Here is a 13,554-nt window from a genome sequence, read left to right on the forward strand (position 1 = left end):
GTGTGTTTCCAGCATTTCTGTTTTTAGGCCTGTATTCTCTTAGGTTCAGAGGTATGAGAGGTGATTTCACTGAAATGTACAACGTTGTAAGAGCATTTGAAAGGGCAGTTTAGATAGAGCCCCACCCCCCGCACCAACACCCACTCCTCCGTCCTTTTTCAGCTGGGGTTTGTTGACCAGTCTCACAGTGTCAAAATAAGGACTAGCCATTAAAGACAGTGATGAGGAGAAATTTGTTCATACAGAGGATAGTTAGTCTTTGAAATTTACTGTCTAAGTGGGCTGTGGAGATTCACTCTGTATATTCAAGACAAATTTCCATTGTTATTAAAATAGTAATATAGTCAGGGGATATGGATTTGGTACATGATAATGTCGCTAAGGTAACGATTAGTGATAATTATTGTATATTTAAACAATGTATCTACAATATGACTCATAGTAAATACACAACAATAATTTTATTCAATAACAGAGCCAGTACGGGGAGCCAATTGGCCTTCTCCTGCTCCTATTTCTATGGTATTCAATTTCAATGGACATGTGCAGATAGTATATAAGAGACTGCAGTTGCTGAAATCTGGAGCAACAAACTACATCCACCCATTACACTCACAGTTCACCTACAGGCTGCTCTCCCACAACACCTCTATCATTTGCCATTCTTATTATCAACCCTTACTTAATAGATTCCAGTACTGAAAACCATTTTCGTTCCTGCTTTTGTCCCTCCAGCAGGTATGTCTGACCTTTACTCTGCTCTCCTCCCACCTCACTCCATCTGTCTATCTTTTTCTGTCTGTCTGCCTCCATCCATCATCTATCGGCCAGTCTCCCAACTTCATAACCCCCTTCCCTACCCATCATGGCACTATATGCCTATCATCTTTCACCCTTCTCATCCACCATCTCAGCACATTATGGAAACCAGTCTCCCCTCTGTACACACTGTCTTGGTAATGCAGCCAACCTAATGAAAGACTCCACCCACTCCAGACATTCTCTCCTCCCCCTGCCATTTGGAAGAAGAAAGAAAAGCCTGAAAGCATATACCACCAGACTCAAGAACAGCTTACACCTGTTATAAGATGACTGAATGGTCTCATCGTGCAATACGGTGTACTCCTGACTTCACAATCTGCTTCATTATGACCTTGCTCTGCACCTTCCCTGTAAATGTTAAACTTTATTCTGCATTCTGTTATTATTTTCCCTTGTACTGCCTCAACACACTTATAATAAAATGTTTGTTTATTTATTTACAGAGGCAGCACAGTAACATACTCTTCCAGCCCAACAAGCCCAAGCTGCCTAATTAACACTCATGTGACCAATTAACCTGCTAGCCTGTACATCTTTGGAAAGTGAGAGGAAACTGGAGCATTTTGAGGACACCCACATGGTCACAGGGAGAGTGAACAAACTTCTTACAGATAGTGGCGGGAATTGAACCCAGGTCACTGGTGCTGTTATAGCATACGTTTTCTGCTGTGCTATCATGTAGCCCCTCTATGACGTTTATGAACAGTATGCAAGAGAAGTTTTTCCACTCTACCTCAGTACAGGTGACAATAATTTGCCAATTTTATCATTCAGCTCAGACTCCTGTCTCATCACTCCGCCTCTGCTCTTTGTACTGGCCATCTCCCCTCTCCACTCCACTCGTAGTTCTGATGCATGGTTTCAACCTGAATTGTTGACAATTCTCCTCCCTTCACAAAGACACTGCTTGACCTGCTGAGTTCCTCCAGCAGATTGACTGTTACTTCATACATTGGAAGTCATTCTAAAAGATCCATAACATGCCCCTGAATAACCTACGATGAACATTATATAGTACGCACATGCAAAGCCTACCTTTAATCGTGGTAAATCCTTATTGGCCTGCTCTAGCTGAAAGCGCAGCTCCATGTTATCTGCAGACAGATTAAGGTTCTCTTTCTGAAGTTGCTGTTCCTTTTGAGATAAGGCATCTGATCCATATCCAGAGGTCTGGGTAAAACAATGAAAAAAAGCGGTCAGAAACACTGATTCCTCCGCATAGCCTACTGCACAGAAAAGCTGTCATAAAGCCATGATACAAATCTAAAATATGGAAGTATACACACTCAGTGGCCACTTTATTAGGTACAGGAGTGGAACTCAGTGTGCTCTTCTGCTATCGTAGCCCATCCACTTCAAGGTCAATGTGTTCTGCATTCAGAGTTGCTCTTCTGCGCACCACTATGTAACACATGGTTATTCTTCTCACCTTGAACTCGTCATGTCATTCTCCTCTGTTCTCTCTCACCAACAAAGCACTTTTGCTCACAGAGCTGCCGCTTACTGGATTTTTTTTGTTTTTCACACCATTTTGTTTTGTAAACCCTAGAGACTGTTGCATGTGAAAATCTCAGACCAGCAGTTTCTAAGATACTCAAGCCACCTGTCTGGCACCAACAATCATTCCATGGTCAAAGTCACTTAGATTACATTTCTTTCCAATTCTGATGCTTAGTTTGAACAACAATTGAACCTCTTGACCATGTCTCCGTGCTTTTATGAATTGAGTTGCTGCCACATGACTGATTAGATATTTGCATTAACGAGTGGGTGTACAGGCATACCTGATAAAGTGGCTACTGAGTGTATTTGCAAGTAAAACTAAAATCAAGAATTTGAGATATTTTTGTGCAACAGACTATTTTTGAAAAGCTTTGCTAATTGAGCAGTTAAAAATAAATTACAGCCTACTGCCTAATTTGGGGTAGGGTAAAGGAGGGACCTCTGCTAGATTTTATGGGTTGGTAACCTGAAGCTGATTTTCAGAGGTTGTGTGCTTCTGAGAATCCAATCGTCCTTGTTCTTCTGCTGTTGTCTCATCCTTGTCATCCCTGATTCCAGGCCCCAACTCATTCGCACTAGATGTGCTCTCCATGACATCTGTTGGGTCTTGGGGAGGTTCATTTATTTCTGGCTGTTCCACATCTTCACCAGGGCTGGTGTTAGTTTGGTGTTGTTTTTGCATCACTTCTGTCTCTTCCTCAAATGACGAGGGTTTTTCTCCATTCACTTTGTATCCAGCAGTGAAAGGCTGCTCTTTCTGAACACTGATACACACATCCTCCTCAGTCAACATTGAAATCACATTACTATCACCATTTTCAGTGTTTTGCCCAGCTTTTATATCAGTCTCATTCGAAGTGTTCTCCGACTGATCATAAACTCGATTACTCTTGCACCAATGGAATCTTGTCTTACTTTTCAGTACTTTTGTCTTTTTTTCAGTACTGATTTGTTCTGTAGTGGTAGTGACCGCAGGTCCTTCAGATTCACTGCGTACAGAGGGATCCATGGACTATACGCATGGTCAAAGAGAGGTCATGTAGCAAATGAGAAAAAGGGATAGAGAAAGAGAAGTGGATGAAACATGATATGGAGCTTGATGTACTACAGATATATCTGTAAACCACATTCAAATGGACTGTCTTTAACTATTTTTATCAAAGCACTGTTATAATTCTTAAGCTATTAAACAACGCAAATGCTTAATTAGAACACAGAACAGCAATACAGGCCCTTCACCACAAGATGTTGTGCTGAACTCTGAACATATTCTAAGATCAATCTAACACTTCCCTCCTACATAGCTGTCCATGTGCCTATCTAACTAATAGAGTAATGTAGCATAGTCACAAGTGCTTCAGTCCAACTGATGCATGTTGCCACAACATCAACCTTGTTGCCTGTGTTCATTTCCAAGCCTTGTTAACCCTCCAAGCCTCTCTTCCATGTAACTATCCAAATGTCTCTTAAATGTTGCAATTGTACCCACCTCAAACACTTCCTCTGAGAGTTCATTCTAGGTAATCCCTACTCTCCTTGTAAAGATGTCACCTCTCAGATCTCTTCCCTCTTTCTTACATCTGTGGGCTTTCTTACTTTTGGACTACCTAAGCCTGGGGAAAAGACTGACTGTGCACGGTATCTATGCCCCTCATGATTTTATAAACATCTGACGGGCTACAGCTCAGTCACCTGTGCTCCGAGGAATAAAGATCCAGTGCGGCCAACCTCTCCCTATAATTCACACCCTCTTGTCCAGGCAACATCCAAATCTCTTCTGCACCTTCTTCAGCTTGAGAATGTCTTTCGAGTAACAGCGTAACCAAAACTGACTAACCCATGAACACTACCTCACTATTTTGCTGTTTTTTGCACCATGTATTTAATTTAATTTATATATACTTTATTGTATTTTATAGTCGTTTTTATGTATTGCACTGCTGCCACAAAATAACTTTCACAATTTGATAACAAACCTGATTCTGATTATTACATAATACTCTTAGTGTAGCCTCACCAATGACATATGTAACTGCAACATCATGCCCTAAAAAGATAGTTAGGCACATTTTTAATTATTTTGTTGTTTAGCTGCTACACTATTACAGAAGGTTAATATTAATTAAGTTACTCACAGTTCAAACAAACCAAAACAACATCTTTCAAAGGGAAAGCATTGGGGTATTGGGGCTAGGTATCATTTTCAAAAGGCTACATTAGTGCTGTGGATCAGTTGATTATATCCTACCAATCTGTCGGTTATTGTGCCCTTAACGTATTAAAACAAATACATACTGACGGCCTGGATGGAATACTCATTTTCAGCTGTCTTTCCAAAGCTTGGACCTTTTCATGCAAGTAACGATTTTTCAGAGTCAAATCTTCCACCACTGAATCCCTTGGTAAAGCTTGTTGTTGCCTTAGATTAGAAAAAAATTAAACTCAATTGTGTTACTAATCACAATAAAAAATAGAATAAAAGTATTCCATGTGATCCAAAAATACTTTCAGTACTTTCTGCAACATAATGGACAGTTAGCGAAGGAGAACTGATAAATAGAGTGCTTGTTTGGAAGTAACACATTTCAAAAAAGGGATTCAAAGGAATAAATGATGAGGAAAGGCTGCCTTGTGTGGATTTTTATGTTTACATTAGACTTATATCCTTGATTACAGAATACAGAGTGCTATAATTGTGATGCTTAAGGTGACTAACAGATTTGATGAATAGACTGACAGAGAAACACTATTCCTTCAGGTGGGGGAGCATCAGCATAACCTTAAGATGAGATCCCTTCAGGAACTAAGTCAAGATGCATTACTTCATTAACCTGGAAGCCTTCTCCCCACAAAGGACTGTTGAACCTTGGGATTAATTTCAAATTTAAAAACTAAGATTAATAGATTTTTGTCAGCCAGACTATGGAACCTAAGTAGGCAGATGGAGTTAAGAGGCAGACAAGCAACTGAATATCTTACTGTTGTTCTTGTTTTAATAAGTTAAATACTACACTTTGCTTCAGCTTCGATTAAGAACTTAAGTAGGCCATCTGGCCCATCGAGCCTGCTCCACCATTCAATAAGATCATGGCTGATCTGCCATGGACTCATCTCCGCCTACCTGCCTTTTCCCCATAACCCTTAAATCCCCTGCTATGCAAAACTCTATCCTACCTTGTCTTAAATATATAAAGAGGTAGCCTCCACTGCTTCATTGGGCAGAGAATTCTACAGATTCACCACTCTCTGGATGGAGCAGATCCTCCTCATCTCCATCCTAAATCTACTCCCCCAAATCTTGAGGCTATGTTCCCTAGTTCCAGTCTCACTTACTAGTGGAAGCAAATTCTCTGCCTCTATTTTATCTATCCCTTGAATAATTTTATATGTTTCTATAAGATCTCCTATCATTCTTCTGAATTCCAGCGAATACAATCCCAAGTGACTCAATCTCTCCTTATAGTCTAACCCCCTCATCTGTGGAATCAACCTGGTGAACCTCCTCTGCACGACCTCCAAAACCAATATATCCTTCCTTAAGTAAGGAGACCAGAACTGCACACAGTACTCCAGGTGCAACCTCACCAATACCCTGAACAGTTGCAGCATAATCTTCCTGCTCTTAAATTCAATCCCTCTAGCAATGGAGGCCAACATTCCATTTGCCTTCTTGATAGCCTGCTGCACCTGCAAACCAATCTTTTGTGATTCATGCACAAGCACTCCCAAGTCCCTTTGCACAGCAGCATGCTGCAATTTTCTTTACTATTTAAACAATAATCTGCTCTTTCAACTAACTAGAACAACAGGAAAGATTTCTTCCACTGAGAGAGAAATCACAGATAAAAATCCAGAAGTATTGAATTCAAACTCCTGCCTATTAATAAGACCATAAAGACATGGGAGCAGAATTAGGCCATAGAGCCCATCGAGTCTATTCCACTATTTCATCATGGCTGATCCAATTTTCCTCTCAGCTCCAATTTCCTACCTCCTCCCATATTCCTTCATGCCTTGACCAATCAAGAATCTATCAACCTCTGCCTTAAATATTCATAAAGACTTGGCCTCTACAACTGCCTGTGGCGAAGAATTCCAGATTCACCACTCTCTGACTAAAGAAATTCCTCCTTATCTCTGTTCTAAAAGGACAGTCCTCTATTCTGAGATTGTGTCTTCTGGCTTTAGACTCTCCTGCTACAGGAAACATCCTCTCCACATCTTTCAAGGTCTTTCACCATTTGATAAGTTTCAATGATGTCACCCCTTATTCTTCTGAATTCCACTGAATACAGGTCCAGAGCCATCAAACGCTCTTCATAAAACAAGCCATTCAATCCTAGAATCATTTTGGCAAACCTCCTTTGAACCCTCTCCAATTCCAGCACATCCTTTCTAAGATAACTGGCCCAAAACTGCTCACAACACTCCAAATGAGGCCTCACCAGTGCTTTAATAAAGCCTCAACATTACATCCTTGTTTTTGTATTCTAGTCAGCTCAAAATGAATGCTAACATTGTATTTTTCTTCCTCACCACAGACTCAACCTGCAAATTAACCCTTAGGGAATCCTGCACAACGATTCCCAAGTCCCTTTGCATCTCAGTTTTTTGTATTTTCTCTCTATTTAGAAAATACTCTTACCCTTTCACTTCCACAAAAGGGCATGACCATACACTTCCAGACACTGTATTCCATCTGTCAGTTCTTTGCCCATTCGCCTAATCTGTCTGCCTTTCTGTAACCTCTCTACTTCCTCGAAGTGACCTGCCCCTCCAATCTTCATATTGTCAGCAAACTTTGCAACAAGGTCATCAGTTCCATTATCCAAATCATTGACATATAACGGAGAAGGAATTGATCCCAACACAGAACACCACTAGTCACCGGCAGCCAGACAGAACAGGCTCCCTTTATTTCCCTTTGCCCTCGGCCAATCAGCCACTGCTTTCTCCAATGCTAGAAGCATTCCTGTAATACCATGGGCTCGTAGCTTGTCAAGCAGCCTTATGTGTGGCAGCTTGTCAAGCAGCCTTATGTGTGGCACCTTGTCAAAGGCCTTCTGAAAATCTAAGATTCTTATTTGTCTATCCTGCTTGTTATTTTTTCAAAGAATTCCAACAGATTTGTCAGGCAAGATTTTACCTTGAGGAAACTATGCTGACTACGACCTATTTTATCATGTGCCTCCAAGTACACTGAGACCTCAGCCTTAGTAATCAATTCCAGCATCTTCCCAACTACAGAGGTCAGACTAACTGGCCTTAGTTTTCTTTCTTCAGCCTCTCTCCCAATTTGAAGAGTGGAGTGACATTCGCAATTTTTTTGTCTTCCGGAACCATTCCAGAATCTAGTGATTCTTGAAAGATCATTACTAATGTCTCCATGATCTCTTCAGCCACCTCTTTCAGAACTCTGAGGTGTATACCATCTGGTCCAGGTGACTTATCTACCTTCTGATCTTTCAGTTTCCCAAGAACCTTCTCTCTAGTTATGGTAGCTTCACACACTTCATTATCCAACACCTAGAACTTAGATCATATTGCTAGTGTCTTTCACAGTGAAGATTGATGCAAAATACTTATTCAGTTCATACGTCATTTTGTTGCCCCCACTACCACCTCTCCAGCACTGTTTTTCAGGGGTCCAATATCCACTCTTAACGTCTTTTACACTTTATGTATCTGAAGAAACTTTTGGTATCCTCTTTAATCTTATTTGCTAACTTAATTTTGTATTCCATCTTTACCTTCTTAATGATGTTCTTTGTTGCCTTCTGTTGGTTTGTAAAAGCTTCCCAATCCTCTAACTTCCCACTAATTTTTGCTCTATTATCTGCCCTCTCTTTGGCTTTTATGTTGACTTTGACTTCTCTTGTTTGCTATGATTATGTCATCTTGCCTTTAGAATACTTCTTCCTCTTTGGGATGTATATATTCTGGGCTTTCCGAATTGCTTCCAGAAATTCCAACCATTACTGCTCTGGCATCGTTGCTGCCAGTGTTGTTTTCCAATCAATTCTGGCCAACTCCTCTCTAATGCTTCTATAATTCCCTTTGCTCCATTGTAATACTGATACATCCGACTTTAGCTTCTCTTCATATTTCAGGGTGAATTCAATCATATTATGATAATGCCACCCAAAGGTTCTTTTACCTTATGGTCTCTAATCAATTCTGGTTCACTGCATAACACCCAATCCAGAATAGCTGATCCCCTGGTGGGCTCAACCATGAGCTGTTCTAAAAAGCCATCTCATTGGCACTCAAGAAATTACCTCTCCTGGAATCTAGCACAAACCTGATTTTCTGAATCTATCTGCATATTGAAGTTCCCCATGACTATTGTAACATTGCTCTTTTGGCATGCATTTTCTAACTCCCGATGTAATTTGTAGACCATATCCTTACTACTGTTTGAGGGTCAGTATACAACTCTGATCAGGGTATCTTTATACTTGCAGTTCCTAGGTTCTATCCACAATGATACAAAGCCTTCCAACCCCATGTCATCTCTCTCCAATGATTTGATTTCATTTTTTACTGAACAGCAACGTCACCCCCTCTGCCTTCCTGCCTGTCCTTTCAATACAATGTATATCCTTGGACATTAAGCTCCCAGCTATAATCTTCTTTTCACCATGAATCAGTGATGCCTGTAACATAATATCTGCTAATCTGCAAACGTGCTGCAAGTTCAACTACCTTATTCCATATACTGCGTACTTTCAAATACAACACCTTCAGTCCTATAGTCACCCTTTTTGAGTTTGTCCGCCTTTTACGTTGCAACTCATCGTGTTGACTGCAATTTTGCCCTATCAATAGCCTCTCCTCACTACACATTGCCTCTGTTTGTAAATCAGCTATCTTATCTTCAGCAAAATTATCCGCCTTTCCTATGATACTTGCATTGAAATATACACAGGTCAGTATACTAGTTGCACCTTCTGATTCCCAACTTTGTCTGAGGTCTTACTAACATCTGCCTCCACAACTTCTCCACTAACCGTTCTGGCACTCTGGCTCCCATCCGCCTGCAACTCTAGTTTAAACCCCACCATGCAGCATTAACAAACCTTCCCACTAGTATATTAGTGCCCCTCCAGTTCAGGTGCAAGCTGTCCCTTCAGTACTGGTCCCACCTTCCCTGGAAGAGAGCCCAATGATCCAAAAATCTTATACCCTCCCTTAGCCACATATTAAACACTATAACCTTCCTAGTTCTGGCCTCAGCAGCACGGAGAATGGGTGACAATCCTGAGATCACAACCTGGAGGTCTTGCCCTTTAATGCAGAAGACCAGAAGACATAAGAGCAGAATTAGGGCATTCAACTCATCAAGTCTGCTCTGCCATTCGATCATGGCTGATTTATTATTCCTCTCAACTCCATTCTCCTGTCTTCTCCCCGCAATCTTTGACACCCTTACTAATCAAGAACCTAACAATCTTTGCTTTAAATACAGTCAATGACAGCTTCCACAAATTCACCACCATCTGACTAAAGAAATTCCTCCGCATCTCTGTTCTAAAGGGACACTGTTGTATTCTGAGGCAGTGTGCTCTGGTCCTTGACTCCCTCACTATAGGAAAAATCCTCTCCACATCCACTCTATCTAGGCCCTTTAATATTTGACGGAATTCAATGAGAATCCCCCGCTACCCTTATTCTCCTAAACTCCGGTGAGTACAAACCCAGAGTCATAAAATGCTTCTCATACTATAACCCATTCATTCCCAGGTTAACTCTCAAGAACCTCCTCTGGACCATCTTCAATGCCAGCATATCCTTTCTTAGATAAAACTGTTCACAATATTCCAAGTGTAGTCTGACCAACACCGTATAAAGCCTCAGAATTACATTGTTGCTTTTATATTCTAGTTCTTTCAACATGAGGCTAACATATTTTTGCTTTACTTACTACCAAATTAGCCTGCAAGTTCACCTTTAGGGACTTTTGAGTTGAGAGTTAAGGGGCAAAAGTTTAGGGGTAACACAAGGGGGAACTTCTTCACTCAGAGTGGTAGCTGTGTGGAACGAGCTTCCAGTAGAAGTGGTAGAGGCAGGTTTGATATTGTCATTTAAGAAAAAAATTGAATAGGTATATGGACAGGAGAGGAGTGGAGGGTTATGGGCTGAGTGCAGGTAGATGGGACTAGGTGAGAGTAAGCATCCGGCACGGACTAGAAGGGCTGAGATGGCCTGTTTCCGTGCTGTAATTGTTATATGGTTATATGTTATATGCACGAGGAGTATTAAGTCCTTTAGCAACTCAGGTTTCTGAATTTGGTCCCAGTTTAGAAAATAGGCTACACCTTTATTCTTTTTCTGCTGTTTTACTCTATGATTCCAAATAACATGGATGGATTTGGACACTTCTGAGGCATTGTGAACACTAGGATCTGGAACGTGTAGGTTGTAGTGCCATCCACAAGATGTCACTAGTATGTTCCTTGGATAAAAAACTACCTTTACTTCATCTTCTAAAGAGGGCCAACAGTAAAGCTTTGTCCTTTTTAGTAGGATGAAGAGCCATGGCAATTTTAGTTTCTGTCCTGAATGCCCTAGTGGGCTCCATTTCTAACATCTGTTGAAGTAGGAAGCATGATTTTATTCATTGTACCAGCTTCCCGATTAAGTAAGGGAAAAGACATGGGTATTCCCAGCCAATTCCATACTTGGTTACTCATCTCCTGAGAACTTCTTCAATGCAGACGACTGCTCAAGGCCTTATATGTGTCCATAGAAACAGCTTGGAACCAGTCATCTGCAGGAGTTCTGACAAATCTTCAGAAGGAATGATTTGGATTTTCAGTCTCATACACAAAATGCTAGAGGAATCAGCAATTCAGGCAGCATCTATAAATTGGAGTAAACAGTCGATGTTTTGGGCTGAGACCTTTCATGAGGACTCAGCCAGAAATATCAATTGTTTATTCCCCTGCATAGCTGCTGCCTGATCTGCCGAGTTCCTCCAGCACTTTGTTTGTGCATTGTTCTTGATGTCCATCATCTGCAGAATCTGGTGTATATTGGACTTCCATTCTGTTTTATGAAAATGAATTTCAAAATATTCATGGAGGAACAGACCAATAGATATCTGGTAGCATATCAAAATATAATTAGAAGTATTAAAGATAAGAAAAACATATTAACGAGAAACATTTGGAACTATTGTACTATTCACCTCAGATTTTCCATCTGGTCTTGAAGTTCCACATTCTTTCTTCTTAAATCTTCTATCTCTCTGTCACTTTCCATGGTTCTAACACCTACAACCTGATCCACTGTAATTCCACGAGCTTTCAGTTTCCTCTGTAAACATGTCTTTTCATGGTCAACTCTGCCATTGAACACATTTATAATATCCATGTTATTATAAAGTGCACTGTTTTCTGTGAAACCCACAAATATTAAATATGCTTTTCAATCAAAATTTTCAATTGCAAGATAAAATCAAATTACGGAAGCGCAAAATCTGAAAATAACAATTAAAATGCTGGAAATATGCAAGAAGTCAAGCAGCAGCAGTGGAATAAAAAACACAATTTACGCTTCATAAACTTTCATTAGAAGTGATGAATGGCTATCAACCTGAAATACAAGGCATGGTAGTATGGCAGTTAGTACAATTGCTTTACAGTGCTAGTGATTCCTGCAAGGAGATTTACGCTCCCCCCATGACGGTGTGGATTTCCTCCAGGTGCTCCGGTTTCCTCCCACATCCCACAGATATATGGGTTGGTAAAGTGTGGACATGGTATGTTGGCACTGGAAGCATGTCAACACTTCTGGCTGTCCCCAGCACATCCATGGACTGTGTTGGTCGTTGACACAAACTATGCATTTCACTGTATGTTTCAAATGAATCTGATGACGGGTCTTTTCCATAGATGCTGCCTGGCCTGCTGAGTTCCTTCAGCATTCTGTGTGCGTTGCTGTAATTTGTAGAATTGGTCCAGGGTTGTGGTGAGTGAGTGAAGCGCCGATTCAGAAGTCTGATGGTTGTAGGGTAATAACTATTCCGGAACCTCGTGGTGTAGGACCCAAGGCGCTTGTACTTCCTGCCTGATTGTAGTAGTGAGAAGAGAGCATGGACTGAATGGTGGGGTCCTTGATGATAGATGTTGCTTTCCTGTGGCAGTGCTCCATTTAAATGTGCTCATCGGTAGGGAGTGTTTTGCCTGTGATAGACTGAGTTGTATTGACCACTCTCTGTAGAGTTTTCCATTCCTGGGATGAAGCCTTAACAATGAACAAGTAGCCAATGGAGCTGGAGAGGCTGTGGGGAAATGGTGGAGTTGGAACTGAAGTTATAAAGCCTGCACTCTGCCAAAGGTGGGATTCACTGGGATTGTGAATAGTAGAAAAGAGGAAGCCTTTGAGAAGAACATTTAAAATTAATCCAAAAGGAAGATTTTCAGCAGCTTCGTGGGAATTATAAAAATGAATAGCATCCTACAGATGGGCTCTTGGGAAAACAACTAGGTCTGTGATACAAGACATTTCAGGATTTAAGTGCATGCCAAAATTGCTGAGCACTAAACTAAATGAGTGATACTTTCAGAAAAATGGGAGATGCTAGTGCAAACCTGAGGGTGATTTACTTTTTGCTACTGTTTAGCTGGAATCAGTTAATGATAATCTGGGACTCAGATTTCAGAAATAAATCTGAGGCAGAATTAGGCCATTAGGATGTTTATTATCCCTCCCAACCCCATTGCCCTGCCTTCTCCCAATAATCTTTGACTCAACTATTAATCAAGAACCTATCAATCTCCATTTTAAATATTCCCAATTACTTGACCTATTCAGCCATCTGACATAATAATTTCCACAGATTCACCACCCACTGGCTAAAGAAATTCCTCCCTATCTCTGTTCTAAAGGGACATCTTTGTATTCTTAGGCTGTGCCCTCTGGTCCTAGACTTCTCCACTATAGGAAACATCCACTCTGTATCTTCTCTATCTAGGCCTTTCAATATTAAGTCTGTTATTGACCGATGCTGAAGCAGAAGAGATTATTAAATTAAAAGTTACAGAACATGTATTACAGTTTCAACACTTAACAAAGCAATTTGGTCATAAAATGAACAAATCTTTTCAACTGGAAGTGTGAGAGAATATCTACAAAAAAAAAAGAAACTGTAAAATGGGCGGAGTTGTTCAGTGTATAGCAAATTCCTGGAGATCACTTCGCTATTTTGTACCACCATTTATTGAA

General features: G+C 40.7%; 1 protein-coding gene across 6 annotated transcripts in view; it reads right to left on the reverse strand.

Moving 5' to 3' along the window:
- The window catches only part of cep290 (centrosomal protein 290), a 164,900-nt gene that overhangs the window by 28,907 nt on the left and 122,439 nt on the right, over window positions 1-13,554 (reverse strand). For all 6 annotated transcript variants that reach the window (XM_063058359.1, XM_063058357.1, XM_063058358.1 and 3 more), the window contains 3 exons: window positions 11,516-11,671; window positions 4,621-4,744; window positions 1,858-1,992 (listed from right to left, as the gene is read on the reverse strand). In XM_063058359.1, coding sequence (XP_062914429.1) covers window positions 1,858-1,992; window positions 4,621-4,744; window positions 11,516-11,671 — 415 coding nt within the window. The remainder of the gene's footprint in view (window positions 1-1,857; window positions 1,993-4,620; window positions 4,745-11,515; window positions 11,672-13,554) is intronic.

The sequence above is a fragment of the Mobula hypostoma genome, chromosome 9 (genome assembly GCF_963921235.1).
Source record: "Mobula hypostoma chromosome 9, sMobHyp1.1, whole genome shotgun sequence".
In the NCBI taxonomy this organism is placed as follows: domain Eukaryota; kingdom Metazoa; phylum Chordata; class Chondrichthyes; order Myliobatiformes; family Myliobatidae; genus Mobula; species Mobula hypostoma.